Here is a 26,803-nt window from a genome sequence, read left to right as displayed (position 1 = left end):
TTAAAAGATAATCAAACATTTTTAAGGTCATATTACATATTTTAGGAATACTGTTAAACTCACACATGCTTTGTGTTTTTGTCGCAGGAGCCCATCAGGTGTGGGAGGAGATGGTCAGCGCCTGCTGGTGCGGTCTCCTCGCTGCTCTGTCTCTGCTGCTAGATGCCAGGTAACTGTACTCTCTACTCTCTGTTTCTGACCAAACTGCTTTATTAAAGTCATAGCGTATGTCCACTTGGGAACCAAAGGGAAATAATGAAATATCCCTTAGGAGAACCTCAATATACGGAAAAAGAAACCATTCATTTGTGTGCTTAGTTTAAAACAAACATGGACACATTGATTTCTTTTTGCAGTGTTTGAAAGTTATTTTTAGCAATGCAATTCAGAGAAACAGTCTTATAGGCTGTTCCGTAGTGGTTTTAGTCAGATACTCGCATTTTTACAAGCAACTTGAATGCTAAGTACTCTTCAAGCCAAGCATGCTTTAGTCTTACTGCATCACACACTTACTGCTTCTATTCTCCAGAGGTGTCGTCCTCTTATAACAAATTCAATCATTGCGATCACCCTTGATCAGAGGATGCATTAACCGAATATTTTCTGCCCCCCGTTGACAGCTAACGAGCATGCTCTCCCCCCCCCCCCCCCCCCCCTCGTCAGGGTTGTGTAAAGGCCAACGGGTAATTCTGGATTTTGACGGAAATGTTACGATCCTGTCTGTCAAAATGACGGGCAGCGAAAAAGTCTAGCGCAACCTCTGCCCTTGATGGAATTGTATCCATTTCATGCAAACAAATAACAGAACAGCTTTTTAACAGCACACATTTTTCACTTCGTCTGCATTTCTGTCCCGTCCTGTCAGCACTGATGAGACGGCCACAGAGAACATCCTGAAGGCAGAGCTGACGGTGGCCTCGCTGTGTGGGCGCCTGGGCCTGGTGACGCCCCGCGACGCCTTCATCACCGCCATCTGCAAGGCCTCTCTGCCGCCACACTACACCCTGACTGTCCTGAACAGCAACACCGCCAGCCTCACCGGCAAATGTAAATATCTTTCCATATTAAACCATCCAAAACGACATGGAACACCAAGTAGACCCTGGCTTTCATTGCTAATTGCCTGTACACAAACATACCTGAATTACCTTGATAACACTGCAAACCATTTGGGGCTGGTATGCACGTTTGTATTCCTGATTTGCTTAATTGTACCACACACATCCTAAAGTCCCCTTTCCGACCCTGAGGATGTCCTCTGGTCATGTGTGTTTGTTACTCTAATGAGCTTTTCTCATCTCCCATATGGTGAGATGCGCATGCTGCTAAACTGAGCTTAACATGTGGAATGATGGCAGCCTGTCGGTCCCTGTTGCCCCGCTCTTATTGCATTAATCCATAACTTTTTTAACTGCGGGCTTTAATTAGTAACGTGTCTGGGGAATGTAGACGTACACTCACACAGCTGCTCTCACACCAACCGCTCAGACACTCAGACGGTATTTGCATATTAGCTTGTAGAGATAAAGTCGGAAAATTGGGTCTCAAATAACGATGCTTTGGAGTTAATTAGGAAAGCTTTTCTTGCATGTCGTGAGCTTGTTACAAAACACGTTTGTGTGCATTACTGACTCTCGTGGTAAGACCTCCTGTGTGTGTTTCCACATGTCTGCGTGTCTTCTCCACAGCGTACTCCATCCTGGGCCAGACTGTGCAGATCATCAGTCCCTCCAGTGAATCTCATCAGCAGGTGGTGGCTGTCGGGCAGCCCCTCGCCTCCCAGCCCCAGGGCACTGTGGTGGTAAGGAAAAACATACACAAACACAATTACGAAGAGGCTATGGTTACACTAAGAATTATTATAATTGAATTAATTTTGCCGTTTTCCCAAAACAAAGCTTGCGACCATTTTATATAACCAGACAAATTAACACTTTTTCAGAAAACATTAACAGCTGCAAAAACAAAGCAAACAGTTTGGGAAGATACATTCCCTGATAAGGGAGTCCTGAGTATCAAAGTTTAAGATTGCAATCAAATCAGGTTATTAATATGCATTATATATTATATACAACGTCTGATGTGTAGCAACGGCCACATTAAACTGTTAATAGTTCAGGTAAGGGACAAAGGTTAAGAACATAGGCAGATCAGGCAAGTATGTGCATCAAATTTCCCTTGAGGGAAATAACATTTGAACATACATGAGCAGTAACCTTGACCCTAACCTGGAACCAATATGCTGTAATTAGAGATATCCCCATGGTAATAATAAAACTAGGAGTTTTTTTTTATTGTATTTATGGTCAAAGCTCTTACATTACTGTGTGTGCGTCCCACTTTCTTTTGTGACCATAGTCGGATGGCTGTGTTTCTTTTATGGTACTTACAGATTTGAGTTTTAGTAATACCTCACGTTTGAGTTTCTTCTGCTATTTCTCTTAGTGTGATTAAGCTAACGCCATGACGACGCGTATTACAATCTGTTATAATATGACTGTCTGTCCCTCTGTCAGCTCACTTCAAAGAACCTGCAGTGCATGCGGACCCTGCTGAACCTGGCCCACTGCCACGGGGCCGTGCTGGGCACCTCCTGGCAGCTGGTGCTGGCTACACTGCAGGTACTTCTACCACCTCATACAACACGTTAACACCTAACCAACCACACACACACACACACACGCACACACACACACACACACACACACACACACACACACACACACACACACACACACACACACACACACACACACACACACACACAGCATATTTACATTTGAACATGCATAAATGTTTGCTCGCTCTTCCTATTAGAAAACACCTGACCTGCTAAGAATACATCTTATAGACTAAACTATAAAAATATGTCTTTTTTTGGTGCTTTTTTTAGTAACGGGAGATGATGTAGAGTTTAATTGAATAATTTCCATTTCTTCTTATTTAGGTTGAACATTTGCATTTGATACAAGTGTGTTCAATGATGTCTGTGTACATTTAATGACCTTATCTGTGAATGTAAGTGTAGTTTCTCCTCTTTTCAACTCTAATTCACCTTCTCACTTCTCTCCCAGCACTTAGTGTGGATCCTGGGTCTGAAGCCGGGGCCGGGCGGGGTCCTGAAGCCTGGCCGAGCTGTGGAGGGACCCAGCACAGTGAGTCTTTTAGGGAGTGTGTGTTTGGTCTGCATGACACTGTTTGTTTTCCACCTCGTTGTTAAAGGTTGTGATCTAACTGGCTGTGTGTGTGTGTCATTAAACTGAAGGTGCTAACCACAGCCGTGATGACAGACCTGCCCTTCATCGCCAACATCCTGTCCAGACTGTTTGAGAGCTCTCAGTGAGTAAACTTAAATGAAATACAATTACTGTAATTTTCGGACTATAAGGCGCACCTGAATATAAACCGCAGCAGCTAAATTGAATGATGTGTACATATATAAGCTGCACTGGACTATAAGCCGCACTGGACTATAAGCCGCAGGTGTTTTAATGTTTAATTACCATATGTAAGGGTTCGTGCACAGAGGGGATTGTCGGGAAAGAGATGGCTGTTTGAGGAAGCTCCCATTTATTAACATTTCAACAAACAAGTTGCATATTTGCATAACGTATTCAAGTGTATTCATTTAGTGCAATAGTAGCTACAGAACATGTGCTGTGTAAACTGTACTGTATCACATAGCGTTTCAGACACACAAACTTTTCAACTTTCAAACTTAAACGGTGCGCTCCCAGCGCACGTACCGGCAGTGATCTACAGCAGTGGTTTTCAACCAGTGGTACGGAGACAAACTGTCTCGCTCTCGTAATGTCTGTCTGTCTTGCTCTCGCTCTGTCTCTTGTACCACTCTCGGTTCCACTTTTACTTTTGCGCGCTACCTGTCTCACTCTTTTCCGGCCTCCAGCCTTTCCTGCTGGAACCCGCCGCTTAAAGGTGGGGGTCCGCGGACCGGCCATAGAGCCCATAGAGTTAAAGGTGGTGGACTGTAACCTGTAAAATCCATAGATTTAGGAGGTCCCCTAGTGGCCGTTAGCTGTAAAAATCCATAGATTAGCCGCACCGTTATATAAGCCGCAGCGTCGAAAAATGGGAAAAAAGGCGCGGCTTATAGTCCGAAAATTACGGTACATTAACTCAAATTACTTGTCCAATATATGCTGCTAACGGTCAATATGGCTACATTTTTTGCTTAGAACTAATAATAACCAAAAGGACATAAATATGTTTTTTTGTGTCTATGAAATGAAACAAAATATGCACAATTAAAAAGCATTATGTGTTTTTATTATGTGATTAGGTACCTGGATGATGTGTCCCTTCATCACCTTATCAACGCTCTGTGTTCCCTCTCACTGGAGGCGATGGAAATGGCTTCTGGAAACAACAAGGTCAATATTTCTAGAATGTATTACTCTATAACTTGGTTGGTGGATGTTTTGGATGTGTCATTTTTTTGTTTTGGTTAAAATATCAACTGTAGGCTAAGAATAAAACTTCTTCATTCAATTGTGCAAGACATGGTTGTTGTCTTGCCTCTCTATCATATAATCCTATGCCTTTGATCAGTAAGCTCAGGGTATAATGTCAGAAGTCTTTATAAATGGTTTCTACTTTCTTTGTTCCAGGAGCCCTCTCTGTTTGCTGTGGCCAAGCTGCTGGAGACCGGCCTGGTCAACATGGATCGTATAGAGATCCTGTGGAGACCCCTCACCGGCCACCTGTTGGAGGTAACAACTATTTACAGCTACATCCCATAATGTGCAGAGCCAATGTCAACACAGTGTATTAAAACCCTGTAAAGACCTAGTTTCATAAATCTGTTGCAATGATGTCAACAGACCTCGTACAGAAATAGCTGTGTTTATTTGACCGGTTACACTTTGATCCGACTTCATTTCCATTGGTCAAATAAGCGCAGAAGGAATTTGTCCAGTAAGCAGTTTGTGTACATTTGGTAACAGTGATTGTCACTGTTTCCAGTAATGATGATGTCACTGTAATTTGGAGCCAAACTCTATAATAAAAATGGAAGCTAAAACCTAAAAGAATGTCAAAATTGCCCCCTTCTACCCGGTTGGTCACTTACCCGGGACCAAAGCTCTAATAATGAACGTTTTTCCATGGAGTCTGGGGCACACGTGTGGTGGGGTACCGTCACGAAGGAGAAAACTAGTTTAATGAGCTATAGAGGGGCTGACAGTTTGTAAAAAGTATTCCAGAGTTTGATCAAATCAGAGGGATGGGCTGAATAATGTCCAGTGTATGCAAAATGATGCTTTTTCTCTTTGTGTCTACACATCTGTTTTTAAGGCAGTACCAAGTTGAGCTGATTTTTGTTAGAGCATATCTCTGATTTTGGAAATTCAGATAATAAAGGAATATTATTCGCAGCATATTTGAGACAGTACATGGGACATAGCTTTTTGTTTGTGGCACAGGAATATCTAAGAAAGGAGGGAAAGAGAGCCCCATGCGTATTTTCCCTGATGAAGCAACATGAATACAGAATGCTTTAAAATCAACTTGCTTTTTTAATGTAAGAAAATATTGGACACAAATTTGGATTTAAAACATATGGAGTCAACCCTGTTGTTTGTAAAGTGTTATTCATAGAAGTGGATTTAACTTGAGTTTACATTTCACTACTCACTGTGGGTATTGGCACACGTCTTCAAATCTGTGGAATCTCATTGTTATGTGTGGAAAGGTGTTAAGAGGTTTCCTTCACATTTACTCTGTCTATCTCCCCTCTCTTTTTTTGCACTCCTGTCTGTTTTGCAGAAGGTAAGCTGAGATTCCCTCCTCTATAATCTTTGGCTTTCCAATCTCCTTTTCCCCGATATTTCCTCTCAGTCTGGCTTCCACACGTTGGAGTCGACATGTGTCCACAGTGCATTTGCTCCGCTTCCTGTGTTTGACCTTGCATTCTTGTGCGCAATTTCCAACGTGAAGCTCTGATTTGTCACAGACTCTGAATCTGACGCAGCTCCTGCCAGTATGTTCTTAATGCTCCGATAAAACGCTGCCTATCTTTCTTTGCAGACTTCAAATTCAAAATGCAGCTTCTATATTTGAATTGAAATGTGAAAATGATATCAGGTTTATTGTGTCTTGATTAACAGAAGTACAGTATAATAAAGATTAAGATTCAAATGCAATCATAGATACACATGGGCCATCTAGACTCTGCAGGGGAACAGGTACTTAGCAGTCTGTCTTTGTTCCCCTAAGCAAAACAGAGATTTGATCCTCTTAGGAATTGTAAGTCTGATGCTATAAACACTGTTCTTACGGTCATTCAAAACCTGGAAAAGTCATGGAAATTCAAAATGCTTTTTCCAGGCCCTGGAAAAGTTATGGAAAACAATATTTTTCCCAAAGTTTTGGAAAAGTCATGGAAATTTAACTAAAGTTGCATCAAATATAATTTATATTTTATCTGATCGCCAAAATAGTTATACTATAACTTTTAATACATACTGTATGGTATAGTAATGAAACGTAAAATGGCATTTAACTGACGAGGTATTTTGCTGGTGAGAGATTTGAGTTGCCTTAGCCTGTAGAAGTTAGTAAGCCTACTTTTAGATAGGCACAACATGTTTCATATTCAGACCTTATTTTCCTGTTCCATGTTAAAATAAACCATTTTCAGTGGTACTGCTGAGAAAGAGTAATTTTTTGGTCATGGAAAATTAAGTAAAGGTCATTGAGAAGTCATGGAAAGATGATTCATTCAGATCACAGATGAAGTTAAAATCTTAAAAATAAAATAGTTTTGATATTACATTTGTGTACCTTTCTCTACTGAGTCTGGCCTCTCCATGTGTATCTATATATATCTGCCACAGCATATCTTGTGATCACAGGGGACCCCAGTCTTTACCACACACACCCTGCTGTACAGTATGTCGCCCAATTGTTTCACACTCGCCCACTGCTGGGTAAAACACTGTTCTCTGCATCAAATCTATCAATGTGCGCATGTGTCTGCATTTGTGTGTCTTTGCGTTGTGTCCTGCAGGTCTGCCAGCACACAAACTCCAGGATGAGAGAGTGGGGGGCCGAGGCGTTGACGGCGCTCATCAAGGCCGGCCTGGCCTACAAACACGACCCTCCCCTCGCCCAAAATCAGGTACATTACACATTGTCGTGTCAAATGATCGTATAATCATTTAAAACATATAGTCTTATACTCTGATCGCCTTTTACACTGTTAGATTGTATTTGTAGTCTTATGTGTTTAACAGAGACATACTGTATGTTGAGGGTTGACGTTGCAGGGGGCAAAAGGAAGTGTAAAAAGGGGGGATATGCAAATGGTTAAGGACGAGGGGTTTTATGGTTTAATGGTGGGGATGTTTAGATGATGCCTAAGGGACTTTAAGGGTGGGACCAGTTTGCTATTCTCATTACTATATAGCGTGACTGTACGCTGTGTCCTGGGTGCAGAACTTCTCTATCCTCTGAGGAGGAAGTAGCTCTGTTCCTACATTTGGGATTTCACTTGTTTATTGACTTTCTTTATTACTTTATTAAATATAACAAAAGACAAACTTTGTCCACAAATTATTTATCAGTTTCTCTTAAGAATGTCCTCCACACACATCAGCAGAGCAAACTAATGCAGACCAAAACTTGCTTTATGAAGTTATATGTATCGACGTTGAGGACAAACTGAACTAAACATCTTCCAGGTCACCTCTCTGCTCTTAACCCTTATCCATAATATGAACAGTGTGGGGAGTATTTTATAAGACGGGTGTATTTTCTTTGGGTTTCAGTCAAATGCTGACATTTGAGAAATCTGCTCCACTGTCACAGTTTGTGTCAGGATAGATAAGAGAGTGCCAAATGCTTAAAGTGTGGGAAACAGAAATGTCACAGTCACTCTCTCTTGTCACTCACAAATGCAGACTGTGACCTTCACCTACTCAGACAGATAAAGGGAACGGCGCAGAGCTTATCGGAAAGAGGGCAGGAGAACTGTGTGGAGGTTAATGGAAACAGCACAGAGCCATACCAGCAATGACTGCAGTGTGGGAAATGCACAATACAATCACTTCTTCAATGCCTTTCGTGCAGTATGCCCACGACTCTACTAATGTTAAATAATGCATCTATTCAAAAAAAGGTAGAAGAATAGAAACATTTGAGTCAGACTCATTTTCTAAATCCTGCAGTGGAAATTCATTTTAAAGGTCCCGTGTCATGGCCATTTCTACTGATCATAATTCCATTGTTGAGGTCTACTAAAATAGATTTACATTGTTCAATGTTCCAAACTCACATTGGTTTCTCATACAGCATCTCTGTAAAGTGTGTGTATTCACTCTCTGTCCTACACGCCTTGTTGGAGCTCCTGCCCCCCCCCCCCCCCCCCCTCCCTGTGAGCCCAGTGGCCGTCTGCGAGACACAGCGAAACCCAGCCCGAAACCAGCCCGAGCACACACACACCCGCAGCCTGGCTGGGAGTTTGTGTGTGTGCTCACAGCACAGACACGGCTTAACGTAACGGCTCCGCGGATTGGTCCATTTGGACCAATGCCGGGGGTCCATTTGGGTATGGGCACGTCACTGTACCCAGGAGGCAAACAATGGAAAATGAGAAATGTCCAACGAGGCCTTCTGGGGCAGCATAGACAGGTCTTCTCTGTGTTAGAGTTTTACTCCCTACAGGGTGTACTTTGAGGGTTTTTGACTCTGCAGACCGTTTACATGCAGGAAAAGCTTCATAACACACAAGGGGACGGGTAATAACCGGAAAAGCATGACGTGGGACCTTTTAATGTTAAATATTTATAATAACAAAACACCCCAAGGAAGTTGTAAGATATTTGAATACCCATCTTTAAGTTTCCAGATGGCTTTCCTTGAGTATATTAACTGTTATAAAATGTATTTAATATATTGGCACCAAAATGCCTGTAATTACTACTTTATATTAAAATGGATTAGTTTGCTTCACTTTCAAGCTTCTGCTTTCATTTGATTTTTCCATACTCTTTTATTTATGTAGCTCTTTTAGCTTGTCTGTGTGTCATCCCTGCCACTGAGAGGACTGGGTTTATGCAACCAATCCATTGTGTTAGAACAAATATAAAAAAGACGGTTATGACTCACATTTAACAAAAAAAAGAAAAAAAAGAACTGTTGCCAAAAAAGTGATCAACACTTAACTTGCAGTCAACAGCATTGAGCAATCTCTCATTATTCCGTTTAAACCTTTGTATGTTTCCCCAAAACTGTATTAAATCAAATGTTTTAGATGACTCTTTTATCTCTGGTAAATCTTTGAACATCTCCCTCTCTCTCTCCCCCAGCGACTGCAGCTCCTGTTGCTGAACCCCCTGAAGGAGTTGTCCAACGTGCTGCATGCAGACATCCGGCAGAAACAGCTGGAGAGTGTCCTGCAGATCCTGCAGAGCCAGGGAGACGGCCTGGGGCCCGGCTGGCCCCTCGTCCTGGGAGTCATCGGCGCCATCCGCAATGATCAAGGGTGAGAGAACAGAGGAGGAGGAAGAGATGGACAAATCTAGAGAATCAGCCTAAATATTTGTCGCGAATAATCCATGAATTTGACCTCAACCGAAGCGTGCCTTGTTTCTTTCTTCCCTTCAGCGAGTCCTTAATCCGCACAGCTTTCCAGTGCCTGCAGTTGGTGGTGACAGACTTCCTACCCACAATGCCTTGCACGTGCCTCCAGATCGTAGTGGATGTAGCCGGCAGCTTCGGCCTCCAGAACCAGGAGCTCAACATCAGCCTCACCTCCATTGGCCTATTGGTGAGACTCAGGGTTACTGCTAAGATGCTCAACATATGGTCAACTCATCTAGAGCAGGGGTGTCAAACTCAATTTCATCGTGGGCCACATTAGCATTATGGTTGCTCTCTAAGGGCCACTTTACTTTAAGATTATATAAATATATAATATATATATAATAATGTATTATATGACATGATTTCCTCTGCATTGGATCATTATCGGATAGGGTAATAACTTAGTAATTAACTACGTCTGAAGGCAAAAGTCTAGGGCAAATAATTGCAAGTCTCTTCAGTGCGCATGTCACAAAATGAGATGCATTGTGGGACATGTAGTTTATTGGCAACGTGCTTCTGTAAAGCGGCATGTAACCATATAATAAACGTATCATATTCTTTGCAAGCTCTTGCGGGCCACATAAAATGAAGTCGCGGGCTGGATTTGGCCCCCGGGCCTTGAGTTTGACACCCCTGATCTAGAGGCTATAGGTCAAATTATGCAATATAATCTAAAGGAAAGACCGATTTTCCAAGATCAGAACGAGCTTGGGGGGCCTTAATCATACGCCTATCACTTGAGTGGGTTAGATCTGGTCCAGTATTATTGTGATATATGGCGGATACCCAGTAACCACTTTGTAAATAAGAAAATATCAATATTTCTCCTGCCTCTCTGCAAGAGAAGACCAAACTAAATGATTAGACAGGTAACAAGGTCATAGTCAAAGATAGAGCAAGTCTAAGGTTGTATGGAAGCATCATGTTTATCAATCACAATGCATCCCCTTTCTACTAATCATATAAAAGCTGGTTCCTTTTTCTGTATGAGGAGATAATTTACTGTTGCTGTTAGCTCACAAGATTTGGTATGGAATTGTAATTCAGCCGGATGCCCAAATATTTATATATCAATAATAGATTTGTTTGCTGCAGATTATAATCAATATGTCTGGCTCAAGGAACAAGCATGCATTTTGATTTTGTTTCAATTTAAGTTTAGGTGTCAATTCTCAAGTGTAACTGTGTGTTACTATAATTTGTAGCAAGGCTACGCCAACAAGAATATGGTTAAATAAATAGTAAAACAAAATGTCTGCCTTATTTATTACTACAGTGTATTTATGACTTGTTTGTGAAAGGTTGGGTCCTTCTCTTTTCCAATAGTATTAAAGTTGATAATTCCTTGTTTTGCATTATTTGATCTAATTTAACAGCACTGAAGCACTCTGCAGACATTTTATAGATTCTCTCTACAGTATTCAGGACGTGCAAAACCCAATATTGATCTGTGGTTTGCGGAATTATTTATCTTGGAGTGTGGCTGTTCCCGCGAGATTACTTTATGGTAATATGATAGCCAAACTGCCAGCAGCGCTTTACCGACCTTCCTCTCCAATTAATGCCCGCACTCCTTAACCCCGCTTCCCATTTTCACCCACAGTGGAACATTTCAGACTACTTCTTCCAAAGAGGCGAGGCCATCACACAGGACCTGGAGAGGGAGGAGGAGGCTCTGCAGAAGCAGGCCAAGGAGAAGGGAGAGACCCTGAACAGGCCTTTCCACCCCGCCCCCCCCTTCGACTGCCTGTGGCTTTGTCTGTACGCCAAGCTGGGCGAGATGTGTGTGGACCCCCGGCCCGCTGTGCGTAAAAGCGCTGGGCAGACACTGTTCTCCACCATAGCTGCCCACGGGACCCTGCTGCAGCAGCCCACATGGCACATTGTGGTCTGGAAGGTAACACCCGAGGAGTTGTAAATTATATTTAATCGTATTGAATAATGTTAATTCAAAGATGTATAAAAAGAACTGAGTACAGAGTCAGAGGAGGGGCTCTGTTCTTTCCTATGAGAGTTGCTTGGTGGTTCATTCAGCCAAAATGTCTTTTGAGTGCAACATTACTTTGATCTGTCCTGGATCTTCTTTATCAGCAACCCCTGATTTAAAGATGCGTACGAGCTTTAGACGCCAGTGAGTGTTTACTGACTGAAATTGTAAAAATCTCTTAAACTTGTATGAAGTACAGACCTTCGTTTGGGAATCCAACCAAAAATCTAATCAAAAAGTCATTGACATCGGGACAAGGGAGGTCAGAAGCGCTAAAAGCCTAGATAATGTCCAGGTTTAATTCTTGCACCACGCCATAGAGGAGGGAAAATAACTCTAGATTTGACTACAAGTGGAATTTACAACTTTAATATAATAATAATAATAATGATAATAAATGGAATTTATAAAGCGCCTTTCACGGAACCCAAGGTCGCTGTACATGGTGGACAAAACAAAACGGACAATGAGGAGCGAACAAAACAAGAAAAAAATTAAATAAAAGAAAGCAAGCAGGGGGACCAGGAAAGGACTAGGGTCCGAAGGCCAGGGTGAACAGGTGAGTTTTTAGGGGGGATTTGAAGATGTCCAGTAAGGCAGCGTTCCGGATCTCGGGAGGAAGTGCATTCCAGAGGGTGGGGGCCGCAACACTGAACGCCCTGTCACCCACATTACGAAGGCGAGAGCGGGGGATGGAGAGCAGGCCCGTGTCTGAGGACCGCAGACTCCGAGAGGGGCTGTAGGGATTAGGGATGCCAGCGATTATTCGATTTTTCGAATATTCGTTACAGTCTCCATAATCGAAAATTATTTTTAAAATTCGATTTTATTTATATTGATTTTTTTATTATTATTTATGTTCTTCTTTTTTTTCCTGGCTTAGTTTCAACCAAAATATAGACTAACGCTAATAATAGTAATAGTATTAATAATTCGGCAGCGAATAATCGATTAATATTCACCAGGGCTATCCGATTTTCGATTTTGATCATGGTCAGATTCTGGCATCCCTAGTAGGGATGTAGGAGGTCTGTTAAGTACTGGGGGGCGAGGGTATGGAGGGACTTGTACGTGAGAACGAGTGTTTTGTAATCCGGGACTAGACCGGCAGCCAGTGGAGGTGGATGAGGGTGGGGGTGATATGTTGCCATGGCTTAGTGCGGGTGAGAAGCCTGGCGGTAGAGTTCTGGACATATTGGAGCCTGGCCAGGGTTTTGCTGGGAACCCCGGACAGGACTCCATTGCAGTAGTCCAGACGTGATGTGATGAAGGCGTGTATGAGCGTTTCTGTCACGGAGTCGGAGAGTGAGGGGCGGAGTCTGGCAATGTTTTTGAGATGGTATCTTAATGTTTATGTGCTTTTACAAGTGTTCGTGCCGGGTACTTGATTAACCTCAACAAATATTAATCTCTGATCTACTGACGGCTCTTTCCTAAGTAAGTCAAAAGAAAAAAGTATATTTGGCCCAATGGCTGGAGTTGTAATTTACTATGTGGCCACTTCAAAAAATTGCTTCAAGAAATATCGGGGTTGACAGAAACTTCCCTTTTTCTCAGATCTATAATTTGTACTTACAAACTTACTTTAAATGATTATAGACCTCAAAGGCTGTCTTCTAAGCTCTTTCTGACGGTTGAACTCTCTTCGTGTCGCCACCAGGTACTGTTCCACCTGCTAGGCCGCGTGAGGACGTCCTCCACCACGGCCGACAAGGAGAAGATCGAGTCTGGCGGCGGGAACATCCTCATCCACCACTCGCGTGACACCGCTGAAAAGCAGTGGGCGGAGACGTGGGTGCTGACACTAGCCGGGGTGGCACGCATCTTCAACACCAGGCGCTATCTCCTCCAGCAGCTAGGTGAGCCAGGCTTCATCTGATATGGTACTCAAGCCCTTTATGTGATGTTGCTGTACATAAGGTATGCCACACTTCTGCAGTTTGCCACCACGGAACTGTAAACAATAGCAATTACATATTAAAATGTATGTCTGTGAGCTGCAGCTCTAAGTATAGTTGTCAGTCCTCTTTAACTTCTATGTGTTATGTTGGTTTCAAAATCTCACTGATCAAAGTGCTATTTGTGGCCCTTTATGTACAACATGAATCAGAAATCCTTTATTCATCACACACCATTAACATTATGAAAAGGAAAGAGCGCAGTGCAGATAAAAAGCTAATAAAATGAGTAGACTAACATATTAAAAAAGAGGCAAGCATATGTGAATAAACAAAAAATCTAATAAATACACATGGTATTAAAAATAAGAACAAAAGTAGCAGCATTATAAAGTAAGTGAAAATATAAAAAAATATTTTTTTCAAATATGAAGTGCCAGTAATGCCGCTAATTGTCAGTCTCCCACCCCTCCATCATCGTGCTGTGTGTCTGCAGGGGATTTCTTCGAGGCCTGGGAGGTGCTGCTGAACCACATCCAGTCGGCGGCGCTCAGCAAAAACAACGAGGTGTCCCTGGCTGCCCTCAAGAGCTTTCAGGAGATCCTCCAGATCGTCACGCCTGTTAGAGACTGGGACAAAGCAGGGGACGCGTTCACTGCTATCGGCGTCCCCCCTGTGCTCATCGACCCCCTCTCGGCGTACGGCCCCGGCAGACCCCTGGTGCGCTCGGACTCTCTGGTCGAGCGGCTGACGCGGTACAACGGCGCCGAGCTGCAGGCCCCTCCCCCTGGAGAGGAGTCAGCCTTAGAGGACTCTGCGTTGTGGTGGTCGGCGTGGAACACGTGGTATCGGACAGGAACGGACAGCACGCGGCCCCCCAGCGGCCCCACGGAGAAGTTCTCCTTCATCCCCAGCCAGCCCTTCCTCACAGCGTTGATCCAGATTTTCCCGGCGCTCTACCAGCACATCAAATCCAACTTCAGTATGGAGGACCTGAAGAAGCTGGGGGTCATCCTCCACGGGGCCGTGTCCGTGCCCATCAGCAGCGACGCCTCGCCCTTCATCCTGCCCTCCTACACTGAGGCGGTGCTCACCAGCCTGCAGGAGGCCGTGCTCACCGCGCTGGATGTCTTGCAGAAGGTGGGCAAAGCAAAATGTGTTGTCAGGAAATCCAAATAAGGCTAACGAAAAGGCTCTTAACATACTGTACTGTATGTTGTCCGTTATGTTGAGTTAGGGGTCGTAGATGACGAGGTCTCCAGTTTGTATCCAGCAGGAGACCTTCGTTGAATTCATCCTCCTGTCCATCTCTTGACTTTAGACTTAGAATACAAAATGATCTTAAAAGACAGAGCCAAGGAGATCAATTATAGCAAGTAAACATAGTTATCTCCTATTGCGGGTTAGGAACAGCCTTAATGCTTGATTGTGATTTTTATTACCTATATATCTCAATACTACAAATAACTTCTAAAGGGCTGCCACCGATTACTATTTTAATAATCGATTATCCTTATGTCACAATTTATCAGAGTCCGAGGTGATGTCCTTTTAATTGTTTACTTCACCAAACAGTTGTGAAAGCAAAGCAAATCTTTCCATTTGAGAAATAGGACCCACAAAATGTAAGCAATGTTTTTATTGGACTGATAAACTGAATGTAATTCACACAAAGCTTTTTCTTGTACCTTTTTAACTTGAAGCGCTGACTCTAAATGAGTACCATGTCTCTGGTAAAAGCAGACCCTTACCTTCCCTGTCGAGCCAAAGTTATTTCTTCCCATTCAGTGTCAACTCAGTCCAGGAAACAATGTGTCAGTGTGCTAAATGATGCAATACGCAGTCCCGTGGTGGATGTCAGCAGTGTTTGTTCCTCCCTTCCCTCCCTGCTGCAGGCCATCTGTGTGGGACCGGAGAACCTGCAGGTCATGTACCCGGCCATCTTCGAACAGCTGCTACTCTTCGTGGAGTTCTCCTGCAAGCCTCCTCAGTACGGCAGGATGGAAACCAAACACGTGGCCAATGCCAAATACAACCAGGTACGAGGAAACCGAATCGGCCGTTTAACTGCCTGGTTATCATTTTGCGATTGACGTCCTTTTTACAGTTTGTTTCATTCAAATGTTGGATGGTGTACTCTGTTACTTGTTGAGCTTCTCTCTCCAGCCATCCTCTACAAGATCATCCCTCTTCTTTGATGTTCATGAAGCACCCCTTCTCCCTTTCCCTTTTAGTCTTGTCCTTATGAAGCCCCTATCACGGCCCTCAGGGAGATTGACAGGTTCCTCTGGACCCCCATTAGTGGCCCCGAGCCATTTCTTCCTCATCTTCCCTTCCTCGTGCTACCTCCTGCTGGCAGCACACCAGAGACATCTTTCACTACTTTTAAGTTCAAACACAGTTCATAGTCATTTAAAGAACACATTTGTTTGCCAGTGATCTTAAGCAAGACTACAAACCACAAACAATTCTCCTTTCTTCTTAAGATCACAGGAGTCTGTTCACAACACTGATATCTTACTTACGGTAGTCATTGTTGTTGCCTAAACTTACAACATCCAGCAGGTGCTATGTGTTCAGGGAAACGCTGAGAGTTGCAGTCTGGTACAGAGAAATGTTAGCGCCACACATTTTCCTGTCTGACATCCTGAGTCTGTTAGTCCTGCATGCGGGGTCCAGACTTGGCCCTCAGAGTCTGAATCTGTTTTAAGTTGTTTTAATTGAGAGCGTCAAACAACATTTCCACCCAGCCAAACAAATGCTTTGGGTGGTCTTTAATGCCTCGTTGGCTTTTGGTGCTAAGAGTACGGTGGCCTACAAGTGCAAACGCGCTACCACCGCCCAAAACATTTCCATTAAGAGAAACGCCTGGCAGCATCAGAAACTATGCAAATATAAAAACACAAAAGTGCCAATGCAAATAGAGGAACATCTTCACCGACTTGACAACACATGCACAGCGTTTAGAAAAACAATGTTGAAGCTCTGGGATTTCAAACTGTAGCGGTCCGTCCACACTACAGCTTCAAAATAAAGCTTGCCGGCCGGCGTGTCTGAAGCTCGACCAACAACCAATCACATGAATCTCCCGCCCCTCACACACAAGCAGCGGTTTTATTGGCTAGAGCTTGTACTGGCATATGATTTGATTGGCTGACGCTTCCACCGAAAGCTTCAGAAGCTTCAAAAGTTGAACATTGCTCAACTTTTGCAGCCTGAAACGCCAGGAAAGCTCCGCTCTGCTACCCACAATTCAGTTCGGCGAAAAGCGAGGCAACGTGACGTCACCCCATTCAAAGTGAATGGGCAGACGCGTTGGAAATCGTTTTTGAAGCTGTCGAAGCTGTAGTGTGGACGGGCCGTTACTGTTGGTCCCCTTTTCCGTTGTCTTTTGAGCTTGGTTGTGTTTTGGATTTGCTGCATTACGTTTGTGCAGCGCCTTTAGTAAACGCTGCGCATGTGTTGTCAATTTGGTAAATATATTAATTCTGTCAGTGTTTTGGCAGATTAGCATTTTGATATTTACATTGTTTTTTTTAAACTCGCAGTGCGTTGTCTCCTAATGGAAGTGTTTTTGAGCGTTGTAACGTGTTGGCACCTGTCGGACACCATATAGGAGTGTTCCCCTAATTCAGTCCTGGTTATAGAATCTCCTTCGGACAACAAGCCTCTGCAAATTGGTTACAACCCAAACACCAGTTTAATTGCGATTTTCTCTCATTCTGTTTCTCACTGGATAACCATTTTAGATCCAGCTCTTTGCACCGGTGAGTTCCGTCATCATCTCCTTCAGCCCCCCCCCCCTCCTCTCCCCTCTATAGTTTTACTAAGCTGTGCTGAAAGGTGGCGAGCCTCCCTCTGCGGTAGATGAGATATCACACCGCATGGTCGGCTCTCACGTCTCATCTGCGTCTCCTCACTCCATGCTCCCCCCCCCTCTCTGCCTGCCACTAACTGGTGGTTATGCGTCTGTGTGCACAGCCCCTGTGCAGCTCCATTTCCAGTTGATTTTGTGTTTTTTTGGTGATGTTCATTCGCACATGTGTGGTTCTGTTAATATTTCTTAAAGACACACTTTGTAGCATTAAGTCATTTGTTTGGCTGTAACATGTCAGCTTAGGTAAGCCTAAAAAACTAAACTAAAAACCTGAAAAACTAATTCTGTGTTACTCATATACAAAGTGTGCCTTTTTTAAAAACGGCTTTCAATGTGATTCTGCTTATAAGTACAAATAAAGTTTTTCAGATGAGTCCGACTGAAATATCCTGTTTCTCTTCAATCCTCTTGCCCCGCAGGCAGAATGGGTTGCCTTAAACTACGTGCCCTTCGCTGAGCGCTCCTTGGAGGTGGTGGTGGACCTGTACCATAAAACGGCGTGCCACAAAGCTGTCATCAACGAGAAAGTTCTGCAGAACATCATCAAGGTATTATCACCAAGAGAGGGTCGTCGTGGGCAAGAAAATCCTGGCACAGTTTTGGAAATGTTTTCCAAGACTATCATTCTGACGAATTGTACCAAAAGCAACAAAACAAAAAGTTGGGATGTACAATCTCACACTTTTTGTCAATTTGAAAAGCGGCTGTTAAAGTTCATTTCCATGCATTTTCTATTGTCGAGTGTAAAATGTCAAAATTAGGCTAGACACGTTCTCTTTCTCAACGGTTCCTTCTGGCAGCCCATTGAGCTGAAGTTGTTGTTGAAGCCTGTTCAGCCTGTTGGGTGTTTTATTATATAGTTTATTAACCCAGAATTACTAAAGGTAGAACATTGCTGCTGCTCTCCTAAGAAACCTTTAGGCAAGTTGATCTTCTGGCATACCCTCAAAAACAGGTGTTGTACATATGCTGACTAAGGCAAACCACCAATCCTTAAAACCCAGTGTTATTTTTTGCTGCACTGTAAACACTAGTTTATATAAACAATGGATCAAATGACTGCATGTATTTAGTTGCTCATAGTGACAGACCTATAGGCTGATGAAGTATCCCATTAAATTCAGTTGATTATAGACAACTATGCGATTGAATAGTCTGTATTCATTATTTTTTGTGTCATGCCATTTCTTCTAAGGGCAAACATGCAAACCGTCAATGTGTGGTGAACTGACTGACTGACTGGATCTTGTGATTTAATTTCCAAAGGGATGTTTGTCTAAAGTAAAATGGAATGCAGATAATGTATATGCATAACGTTTAGTATATTTTGAAATCATTAGTTAATTCTGTTTGCTGTCTAAAAGGAATCTGTCAATGTCCATCTGCCTCTGGGCAACTTTCACTTCACTTGTCTCTCTGACTTGATAGTGATGATCTTAAGGTTGAAACATTACGTAAGTGTAAAGTGAAGTTGTGGCTCAAGATCAGCAGCATTTTTCTGCCCTATCTGAAATATGTCCTTAGTGCAAGTCATGGAAATCCTTAATTTGTCTCAAAGTTGACAGTCTCGTTTCTAACACCTGTGTTTAAACGCACTTTCCCATAGTCTGTTTGTAAGAAATCTAAAACCAAAGCACTAAAGGTTCCCCATAGGCAAATCCAAATCTGGCTCCCATTCTTTCCCGTCTCCAAAACAAAAAGGCAATGCTTGCAAAATCCCAACCTAAGGGAGCCCAGCTGTTCTCTCAGAAGAGGAAGTTTTCAAAAAATAGTTTTTTTTTTCGTTCTGTAGAATGAATACTGCTCGTGAAGAGAATGTCCTGACTTTGATGTTGGCTCTATAAATACAAATTTCTCCACATTTCAGTTTTTAAAAGAGGAGGTGAAAGGTTTTCAGCTGCATTTCATTTGATATATTTTACCTTGAAGTCATTCTCTGTGTTTCAGTCTCAAGATGTTATGTAATTGCCGTCTTCTCCTTTGTTTCCCCTTTCACGTTCAAGACTTTAAGAATGCCCTTGGGTTTGAAGTACGCCTGTCCATCAGAGAGCACCTGGAAGCTGGCCGTCTCATCTCTGCTCAAGGTGCTGTCTATCGGGCTGCCGGTGGCGCGGCAGCACGCTTCGTCTGGAAAGTTCGACACTATGTGGCCGGAGTTGGCCAATGCCTTTGAAGACTTTCTTTTTACCAAAAGGTACAGATTCAGGCAATATAAGGTTGAATACGCACCTTTTTAAGGTCCCAAACTCATTATTTCGTTGTTTTTTTTTTCCATATATAGCACACCCCCAGATAACGTTTCTATCCAAGAGTTTCAGAAGAATGAAGCCATTGATGTAGAGGTAAATACTTTCCTAGCATCCAGTATATCAGTGTCTCTTTATTATATAGACTCTATGCATTAAATTAATGCACACATTTTAACTGTGTCAGACCTGCACAACCCTCCGAAATGTGAAGCATACCAATACTGCACATATTTAATTGTATTATACTTTTTTTTTCGGGTATATCTATATCTCATCTATATTCCATGTAAATATTGCGATATTTTAATGTTATAATAACAAAATTCCTCGTATGTGTAAACCTACTTGGCAATAAACCTGTTTCTGATTTGGATTCTGAAGGTGACCCACATCGTCATTGTGTCTTTTTTATTTGAGGTGGTCCAGCTGATCAGCACAGAGATTTTACCGTTTGCCAACTTCATCCCCAAAGACTTTGTCGGCCAGATAATGGCCATGCTCAATAAAGGCTCCATTCACTCGCAGTCTCCCTCGTTTACAGGTAAGACGTCACTTTTGCATTTGACTTCAGCTCTGTTTTTTTTTTTTGCGTATTATCGGCGACTCGCGGGCGGCGAGGGTGGCCGCGCGCTGGAGTCACACTGAAACTATTAAGTCCTTGGGCCCTCCCTGTGGCTCATCTCTAACAATGGCTGCTGTCAAACTCTTCATGTGTTGTGCAAGCCCTGTGTCTGCCCTCATTGTAAATCACTCTGGAGAGCAGCCTCAGCAGAACGTCTCATATGTTCAAATGTCTTTCTCGTGACAGAGGCCGAGATCGATGTGAGGATGAGGGAGGAGTTTTCTAAGGTGTGTTTCGAGACGCTGCTGCAGTTTTCCTTCAGCAACAAGGTGTCCACTCCACAGGAGGGCTACATCTCTCGCATGGCGCTGTCTGTGCTCCTCAAGCGGTCCCAGGATGTTCTCCGACGCTACGTAGAGGACGAGAGGTTGAGCGGACGCTGCCCCCTGCCCAGGTACACCCAACCATACACCTCTTAATATGATTTTTTTTTTTTTTAAATATGATATTTTACTGATTTTCCCACCAAAACGTGCCCCTTAACACTGTTTATTGTTCGTGTCATCATTAACCCTGAGACATTTCGCAAGAAAGAAAAAAGACCACCGGAGCTCCAGTCCTGCATCCATCACTTGTCCTTTTCTCTTTTTGTAAACAACACAAAACCACTGTACTTATCCACTTTTACAAACTGCCACCACATTAAAGGCTTCGGTGTCATGTATCATACTGCATTTTTTTTTCTTTTCTCAAGACATGATGGAAGTTAAATCATGCCCATGGGGAAATTGCACCATTAGTACAGAAAATGACTAAAGGACGGTTGGGGGGTGGGGGTTGGGGGGGGTTGAGAAGAATAGGATAATTACAAAATACATATGAAGAGCAATTGCAAGGTTATTTAAATTCAGACACACACATTTTAAGAAACTCAAATATGTGGTTTAATAAAAGTGCCTAACACACGCTTTCTTTCTTTCAGTGGTCAAATACGTTAAATCCTCATCTCCTTTGTTAGCTGATATCTTTTGAGCAACACAAAAATCTTCCAACTAACATCTTCAGGTTTTTTGTACAGGTGTAGCTAATAAAGGTCTTTGGTATTTCTCTTTTTAGGCAACAAGTGACGGAGATTATCTTTGTGTTGAAAGCCATCAGCACTTTGATGGACTCGCTTAAAAAGACACAGCCAGAGAATGGTGAGTATCAAACTTTTGAAAATGGATTAAATAGATCTTTGGAAGAGGTGACACTATGATACAAACATCATCTATTCATTTCAGCTAAATGTGTCAGAGTACAGTTGGGACCATTTTTCAAATGAGTTTTATCTCCAATCTGGGTGGAGCTGTTTACGTCTCCAGCAAGGTCAATTACTAGAAATCATTATTTTAACCGCAATCGTTCTGAAGTGAGGCATAATAAAATTACGTTTTTGAAGTGCCCTTCAAGATGTTTGCACTACATCGCCCTTTATTCAGAGCAAAACTCATTTCCGTACGCCTGTGGGAATTTCATGAAGGAAATGATTTCTTTGATTGCCTTCCATCACAATTCATATTCTCCTCTTCCTCCCCTCCCCTCCCCACTCCCCCCTTTGTATTTTCTTCCCTCTTGTTCCCTCTTGTTTACTGTCTACAGTGGATGGCAACACATGGGCTCAAGTGATCGCCCTGTACCCGACACTTGTAGAGTGCATAACATGCTCCTCGACTGAGGTGAGCTCGGCCCTGAAGGAGGCCCTGGGGCCCTTTAAAGACTTTATGCAGCCACCTGTGTCCAGAGTCCAGAACGGAGAGTCCTGACCAGCCTCACTCAAATTTGTTTTTTTATAACAAAGAAATCTTGAATGTGTCTTCTCCACCCACGTGCTTCACAAGTGCACGGACATGAACTCAACGTGAGCCCCATCTACAGTGACATGAAGTGACCCCTGACGAAGAGAGATCCAATGAGGCCAACGCCCCCCCCCCGACCTTCATGCGCATCATCGTACGCTTCTCATGTGAGCCGATTACTCATCTGGCCCCTCCATTCTCATTCAGACTGACTGCACTCTTGAGTTAACTACAGAGATTTGAAAAAGACTGCAGTGTTGCCTGTTTGTTTTATTCTCCTGATGAGGTGGAATCGATGTACAGTGTGTGGTGATAGTGTTGATGATGTAATTCACAAAAAGATGCAACAACTGGGGCTTTCTTGATCTTAAAAATTAACACTTAAACTTTTCCAACATTTTCAACAGTAAGGATTTTATGCAAGAAAACAAATCTTACTGTAACATTCCATGTCATCTATAGCCAGCCATCTGAGAAGGGATGTACCTGTCTGTGTAAAATAAATGGGACAATTCTACGATCAGCTCTGTGCTCCGAGTGTGCTCAGTTACAATGCATCATTAACGCACCATCTTGAAAAACATAAATATTCAGGCATATAAATTCCCTTTTTTAGAGTTGTCCTGGATTAATAATGGCTCTACTTTCAAATTAGCCAATGACCAGCTAGATTAAAGTCTTCTTCAATACAGGATAATGTTTATTTAGGAAATGTATTTATTTTAAGTGAATAGGGGGAATGGTTCATTTGTGATTGACAGGTTTCTACAGAGGCCATTCTAGGTGCTCTCTGAGTTTTAGTCCTACAAATGTAACTCTTTCACGGTTTGTTTTTCGATCATAAAAGGAAGATTTTAACATCTTAAAATGTGTTGCTCAACACTGTGGTACTCTGCTACACCCTCTTGTGTCAATGCTTGTTCCAAAAAACAAGATGGTGTCGGCTTAAATGCCCAACATGAGGCTTCTAAACCAATGATGTCATTGTGACTACAATGACATCAAATCGTTGAGTGCCAAACGGGAATTAGTCCGTTTCCAACTAAGAAACAAGCCAGCTCACACAGGGAAAGTGATTTAATAAGATGCACTTAATCTAAATATTTCACCATACAATTGTTATATTGTTATTTCCTCCAACCTTTTGACTTGTGCTTAGTCATAATTTAGCAATACTGCTATCTATATAGTTAGTGACTGTTGGTTACTTCATGAACAGACCTATATAACTCCCAAAATACCACAACACCATTCATATTGCAGATTGTAATTAAGCCTTTGTGTTACAGAAGTTTAACACATATTTATTGTAGTTTCCTGTTTTTGATATTGTATCCACATTTGAAGTTGAGGGACATTTAAAAGATAATTTTTTGAACATGTGTGGAAGGAATATCTCCTTGTACTGAACAGTAGGTGGGGTTATAGCTAACTGAAGCTCAGGAATAGACAACAGCTACACTCTAAACGTTGTGCTCGTTTCCCATGCAGACATAGATAGCCTTCCCATGCTTTAGGGACCCCTCGGCTCCCCTACAATGTCCCATGAAGATCCCCAGGTCCGAGTTTCGGATGATCTACTGGGTCATATGAGGGGAAGGGACCGTTTTGTGGTTTGCAATGAGGAGGAGGAGGAGGAGGAGGACGAAGAGGAGTGGGAGGAGGAAGAGCGCGGAGGGAGCAGGTCTGCTTGGGCGGGTTTTCCCTCTTATTTCAAGTCTGCACAGAAGAAGAGAGGTCGGACAATCTGCATGGGAATGTCGCTGTACAGTCCAGACGGTGCATTTCTTTCGACCTTTTTTCCGTCTTTTTCTTCTAATATCGTCGTCTTCGCCTCGCTCTTTCACCATGCACTGGCTGAGGTAGTAGTTTGTGCTGTTGGTTGGGTTGTGACACTGCCCGCTATGGAGATGACTGCGCAATCTACTGCCTTGCTAGTGCTGGTGCCTCCACTTCGGCCGAGGAAAAAAGAAAGCCCCGCTCACAACGCTGTTATTCGGTTTAAACAGGTAATTCACAACGCTAGTGTCGCACCATGTTAAATATTCAGCTGTAATGTTACTGCTTTTTGAACTGAACCCGTTTGCTGTTTCATGTTTCATCCAATAAAATAGTGCACGAATTTGGAGAATAAAAACACTTTGTATGCAGTTTTAATTTTACACAATTTCGACTTGAATCGGTGCTTTTTTGCAGGCAGGAGGGCGAATCTTGCATGTATTGGCTGGGAATCCGAAATGCAAGTTTCCATAATGTGTATGCACATTTAAAAAAATGCACGAAGAAGTCGACATCGTATGGATTTGCATAGTTTGTCAGCACCGCATGCGGAGTTGGCTGTGTAGAAAGCATGTAGGTCAACAGTGCTGTTGCTAAAAGGAGAGGAGTGACGTGGCTCCTGCTGCCCACAGAGGTATCCTGCAATACATCTGCTATGATATACTGGCTTTATGGCTCTCCTTTGTTGATAATGCTGCATACCAGCACACACTGGAGCAGAGAGTGTTGCACCTAAACACCTCTTATATGCAGGGATGAGCTCAGAGACATAAATCTGTGCTGTTGGTAATAATCTGATTATTATGCTAAATCTGGATGATGAGGTTTAGCATTTGAACTCCATGGGTGTGCACGCACAGACAGACACCACATGACCTCCCCCCCACAGGCAGTGGTGTCCTCACAGAGGTCTGGGAGTGCAGCCTGATGTGGGTCATGCGTTGAGGGTTAACCTTTTGAAATCCTCCCTCTGCTGCCCAACAGCATCTGGCTCCGCGGTATCACATTAGTATGGGCAGTCAGGGGTCTCGTGATGGGGGTGGGGAGCAGAGTGGGTAATGAGCTTTGATTGCCTGCAGGGGCCAGGGTCGATGAAACCGTGCAGGGGCCGCAGTCTTTGAGTTCAGACTCCCCTCAGCCCAGATGAGCGCCCGCCCCTCTCTGTCTCAATGACTGACTGAAGATTGAATCCTGCGTTTGACCTTCCGAGAAGACTCCCATGAAATATGTATGAGTTCACACTTGATATGTGTGTTAGGCAGAGTTATGTTCATCATCATGGGACACGGCTTTGCCCAGTATCATCTGTGCTGATATCAAACTATAAATGATGTTCCGGAGAGACACCTAGGTTGAAAAACGGTGCATGTTGAGCAGCAGTCCTACAGGTCTGCATTACATATATTTACATAAGAGTCGGTCTAATTTTAGAAATACAAGTGATCCGGCCTCCAGGGTAAAACCAAACATCATTTATCATATCCTGACTGTGAGGAGAGCCAGTCTATGGAACAGTGAGCAGCTCAGAGGCAGCCCTGTCCTCATCCATCTTGTGTCAAAGCTCTCATTTGAGCCGGCCTGTAGATAAATCATACTTCAGGCAGCCGAAGCCCTAAAGCAAGTTAATTTGAGCCCCCGGTGGAAAATGCCCGCTCAGACGGGTATCACAGCTGCACCGCTGAAGCAGCCGCACCCATCATGACAGGACAGTTGACCCTTATGTGTGTTAGCCAAATACCTTCACACGTGCCGCCTCTGTAGTGCAACATGTTTGAATTAGTGCAGATTTGATTGTCCGAAAATCTATTGAAAACAATTTGTCAGTAAGGGTCATTTTCCAAGCAAAAGGCCAAAAAAGTGCTTTGTTTTTTGTTTGTCAAATAAAGGTTTATAAAACAATTATTTTCTTCGTAGTGTAATGTCTGTTTATCATTATGTAAATACCCTCAAATGACTGAATAGATTAGTCTATAAAACATAAGAGTGGGAATTTACCATCATAAAAGCCTTAATGACACAAAGGGATTCAGTATTTAAATACATTGTTTGACCCACCATCAATCAAAAATATAGAATATTTAAGTAACTACAATTTATGACCAAAAAAACCGACGCATTTTCACAATAAAACATAAGTTACAACCACATTTCCTTTGTGAAAAATAACGATGAGTCAGTTGATAACAATTGCCAATCAATTACTGTTGATTAATTAATCCAACATTAACATTTATCCTTTGGTTTTTAGGCTTTTGGTTGGGTAAACTAAAAACCAGAAGTCGTCACCGTGGGCTCTGAAAATGTTGATTGTTTTTCACAATTTCTGGTATTCGTTTTGATAATCAACAGGAATTTATTTGGCCAATGTTTTAAACATTGATTCATCGTTTTAAGAAGCAGTGTGTAGGATGTTGTGGCATTGAAAAGTGAGATTGGAATTTAATTTACTGAATACCACTCTGCTCACAACTACCTTTCCAGACATGTCGAGAATCTATATGGTGGCCTTCAGTTAATGTAAAAAAGTGAAAGGCCTTCTCTGGTTAGTCAGTTCTGTAGAAACATGATGGAATCTTTTGAAGAGGGCCTACCCTCCTTCTTAGGTTACACAAAAATGAATGTGACTTTACTCTACACACTATTACAAATAGCAATCTATATTGTTTTATTTCCGCCAATAGATCTTTCAGAACAGAGTGGGTCATATGGCGTACAAACTGTAAATCCCCCTTAGACACATGTGTGATATTGGGCTAAATAAATCAAATGTGATTGATCTCCCTTTATCCTACACAGTGCTCCTTTTCAGTCCTCTTTGAAGCAAACACATTTCATGGTTTCAACATATCAAATGTGATGTGTTGTATTATACATTAAACTGTATAGCTTTAGGTAAGTCAGGTTAACTGTTAGTTGGACATAAGGAATACATACTGACAAAGTGATTGGCTATCTATAACGAAAAAGGTTAAAAGAATATAAAAAAAGAATAGTATCTTTTGCATGT

The 26,803-nt window shown here is 42.7% G+C and overlaps 1 protein-coding gene across 3 annotated transcripts in view; it reads left to right on the top strand.

Annotated features, from left to right (window-relative positions):
* The window catches only part of mon2 (MON2 homolog, regulator of endosome-to-Golgi trafficking), a 48,000-nt gene extending 25,460 nt beyond the window's left edge, over window positions 1-22,540 (top strand). For 2 of the 3 annotated variants that reach the window (XM_079681438.1, XM_079681439.1), the window contains exons 13-35: window positions 88-169; window positions 866-1,047; window positions 1,689-1,801; window positions 2,517-2,621; window positions 3,075-3,155; window positions 3,266-3,339; window positions 4,301-4,391; window positions 4,629-4,730; window positions 7,028-7,138; window positions 9,327-9,502; window positions 9,625-9,787; window positions 11,210-11,503; window positions 13,254-13,452; window positions 13,988-14,631; window positions 15,387-15,530; window positions 17,241-17,258; window positions 17,788-17,916; window positions 19,372-19,562; window positions 19,650-19,710; window positions 20,035-20,158; window positions 20,426-20,633; window positions 21,296-21,378; window positions 21,821-22,540. In XM_079681438.1, coding sequence (XP_079537564.1) covers window positions 88-169; window positions 866-1,047; window positions 1,689-1,801; window positions 2,517-2,621; window positions 3,075-3,155; window positions 3,266-3,339; window positions 4,301-4,391; window positions 4,629-4,730; window positions 7,028-7,138; window positions 9,327-9,502; window positions 9,625-9,787; window positions 11,210-11,503; window positions 13,254-13,452; window positions 13,988-14,631; window positions 15,387-15,530; window positions 17,241-17,258; window positions 17,788-17,916; window positions 19,372-19,562; window positions 19,650-19,710; window positions 20,035-20,158; window positions 20,426-20,633; window positions 21,296-21,378; window positions 21,821-21,984 — 3,539 coding nt within the window. In that variant the 3' untranslated portion in view covers window positions 21,985-22,540. The remainder of the gene's footprint in view (window positions 1-87; window positions 170-865; window positions 1,048-1,688; window positions 1,802-2,516; window positions 2,622-3,074; window positions 3,156-3,265; window positions 3,340-4,300; window positions 4,392-4,628; window positions 4,731-7,027; window positions 7,139-9,326; window positions 9,503-9,624; window positions 9,788-11,209; window positions 11,504-13,253; window positions 13,453-13,987; window positions 14,632-15,386; window positions 15,531-17,240; window positions 17,259-17,787; window positions 17,917-19,371; window positions 19,563-19,649; window positions 19,711-20,034; window positions 20,159-20,425; window positions 20,634-21,295; window positions 21,379-21,820) is intronic. The other variant, XM_079681440.1, reaches the window with a different exon arrangement.
* The last annotated feature ends 4,263 nt before the right edge of the window (window positions 22,541-26,803 follow it).

Source organism: Notothenia rossii, assembly GCF_949606895.1.
Source record: "Notothenia rossii genome assembly, chromosome: 5".
Classification (NCBI taxonomy): Eukaryota; Metazoa; Chordata; class Actinopteri; order Perciformes; family Nototheniidae; genus Notothenia; species Notothenia rossii.
The sequence above is the reverse complement of the archived record's forward strand: the minus strand, read 5'-3'. Positions and strand labels throughout refer to the sequence as shown.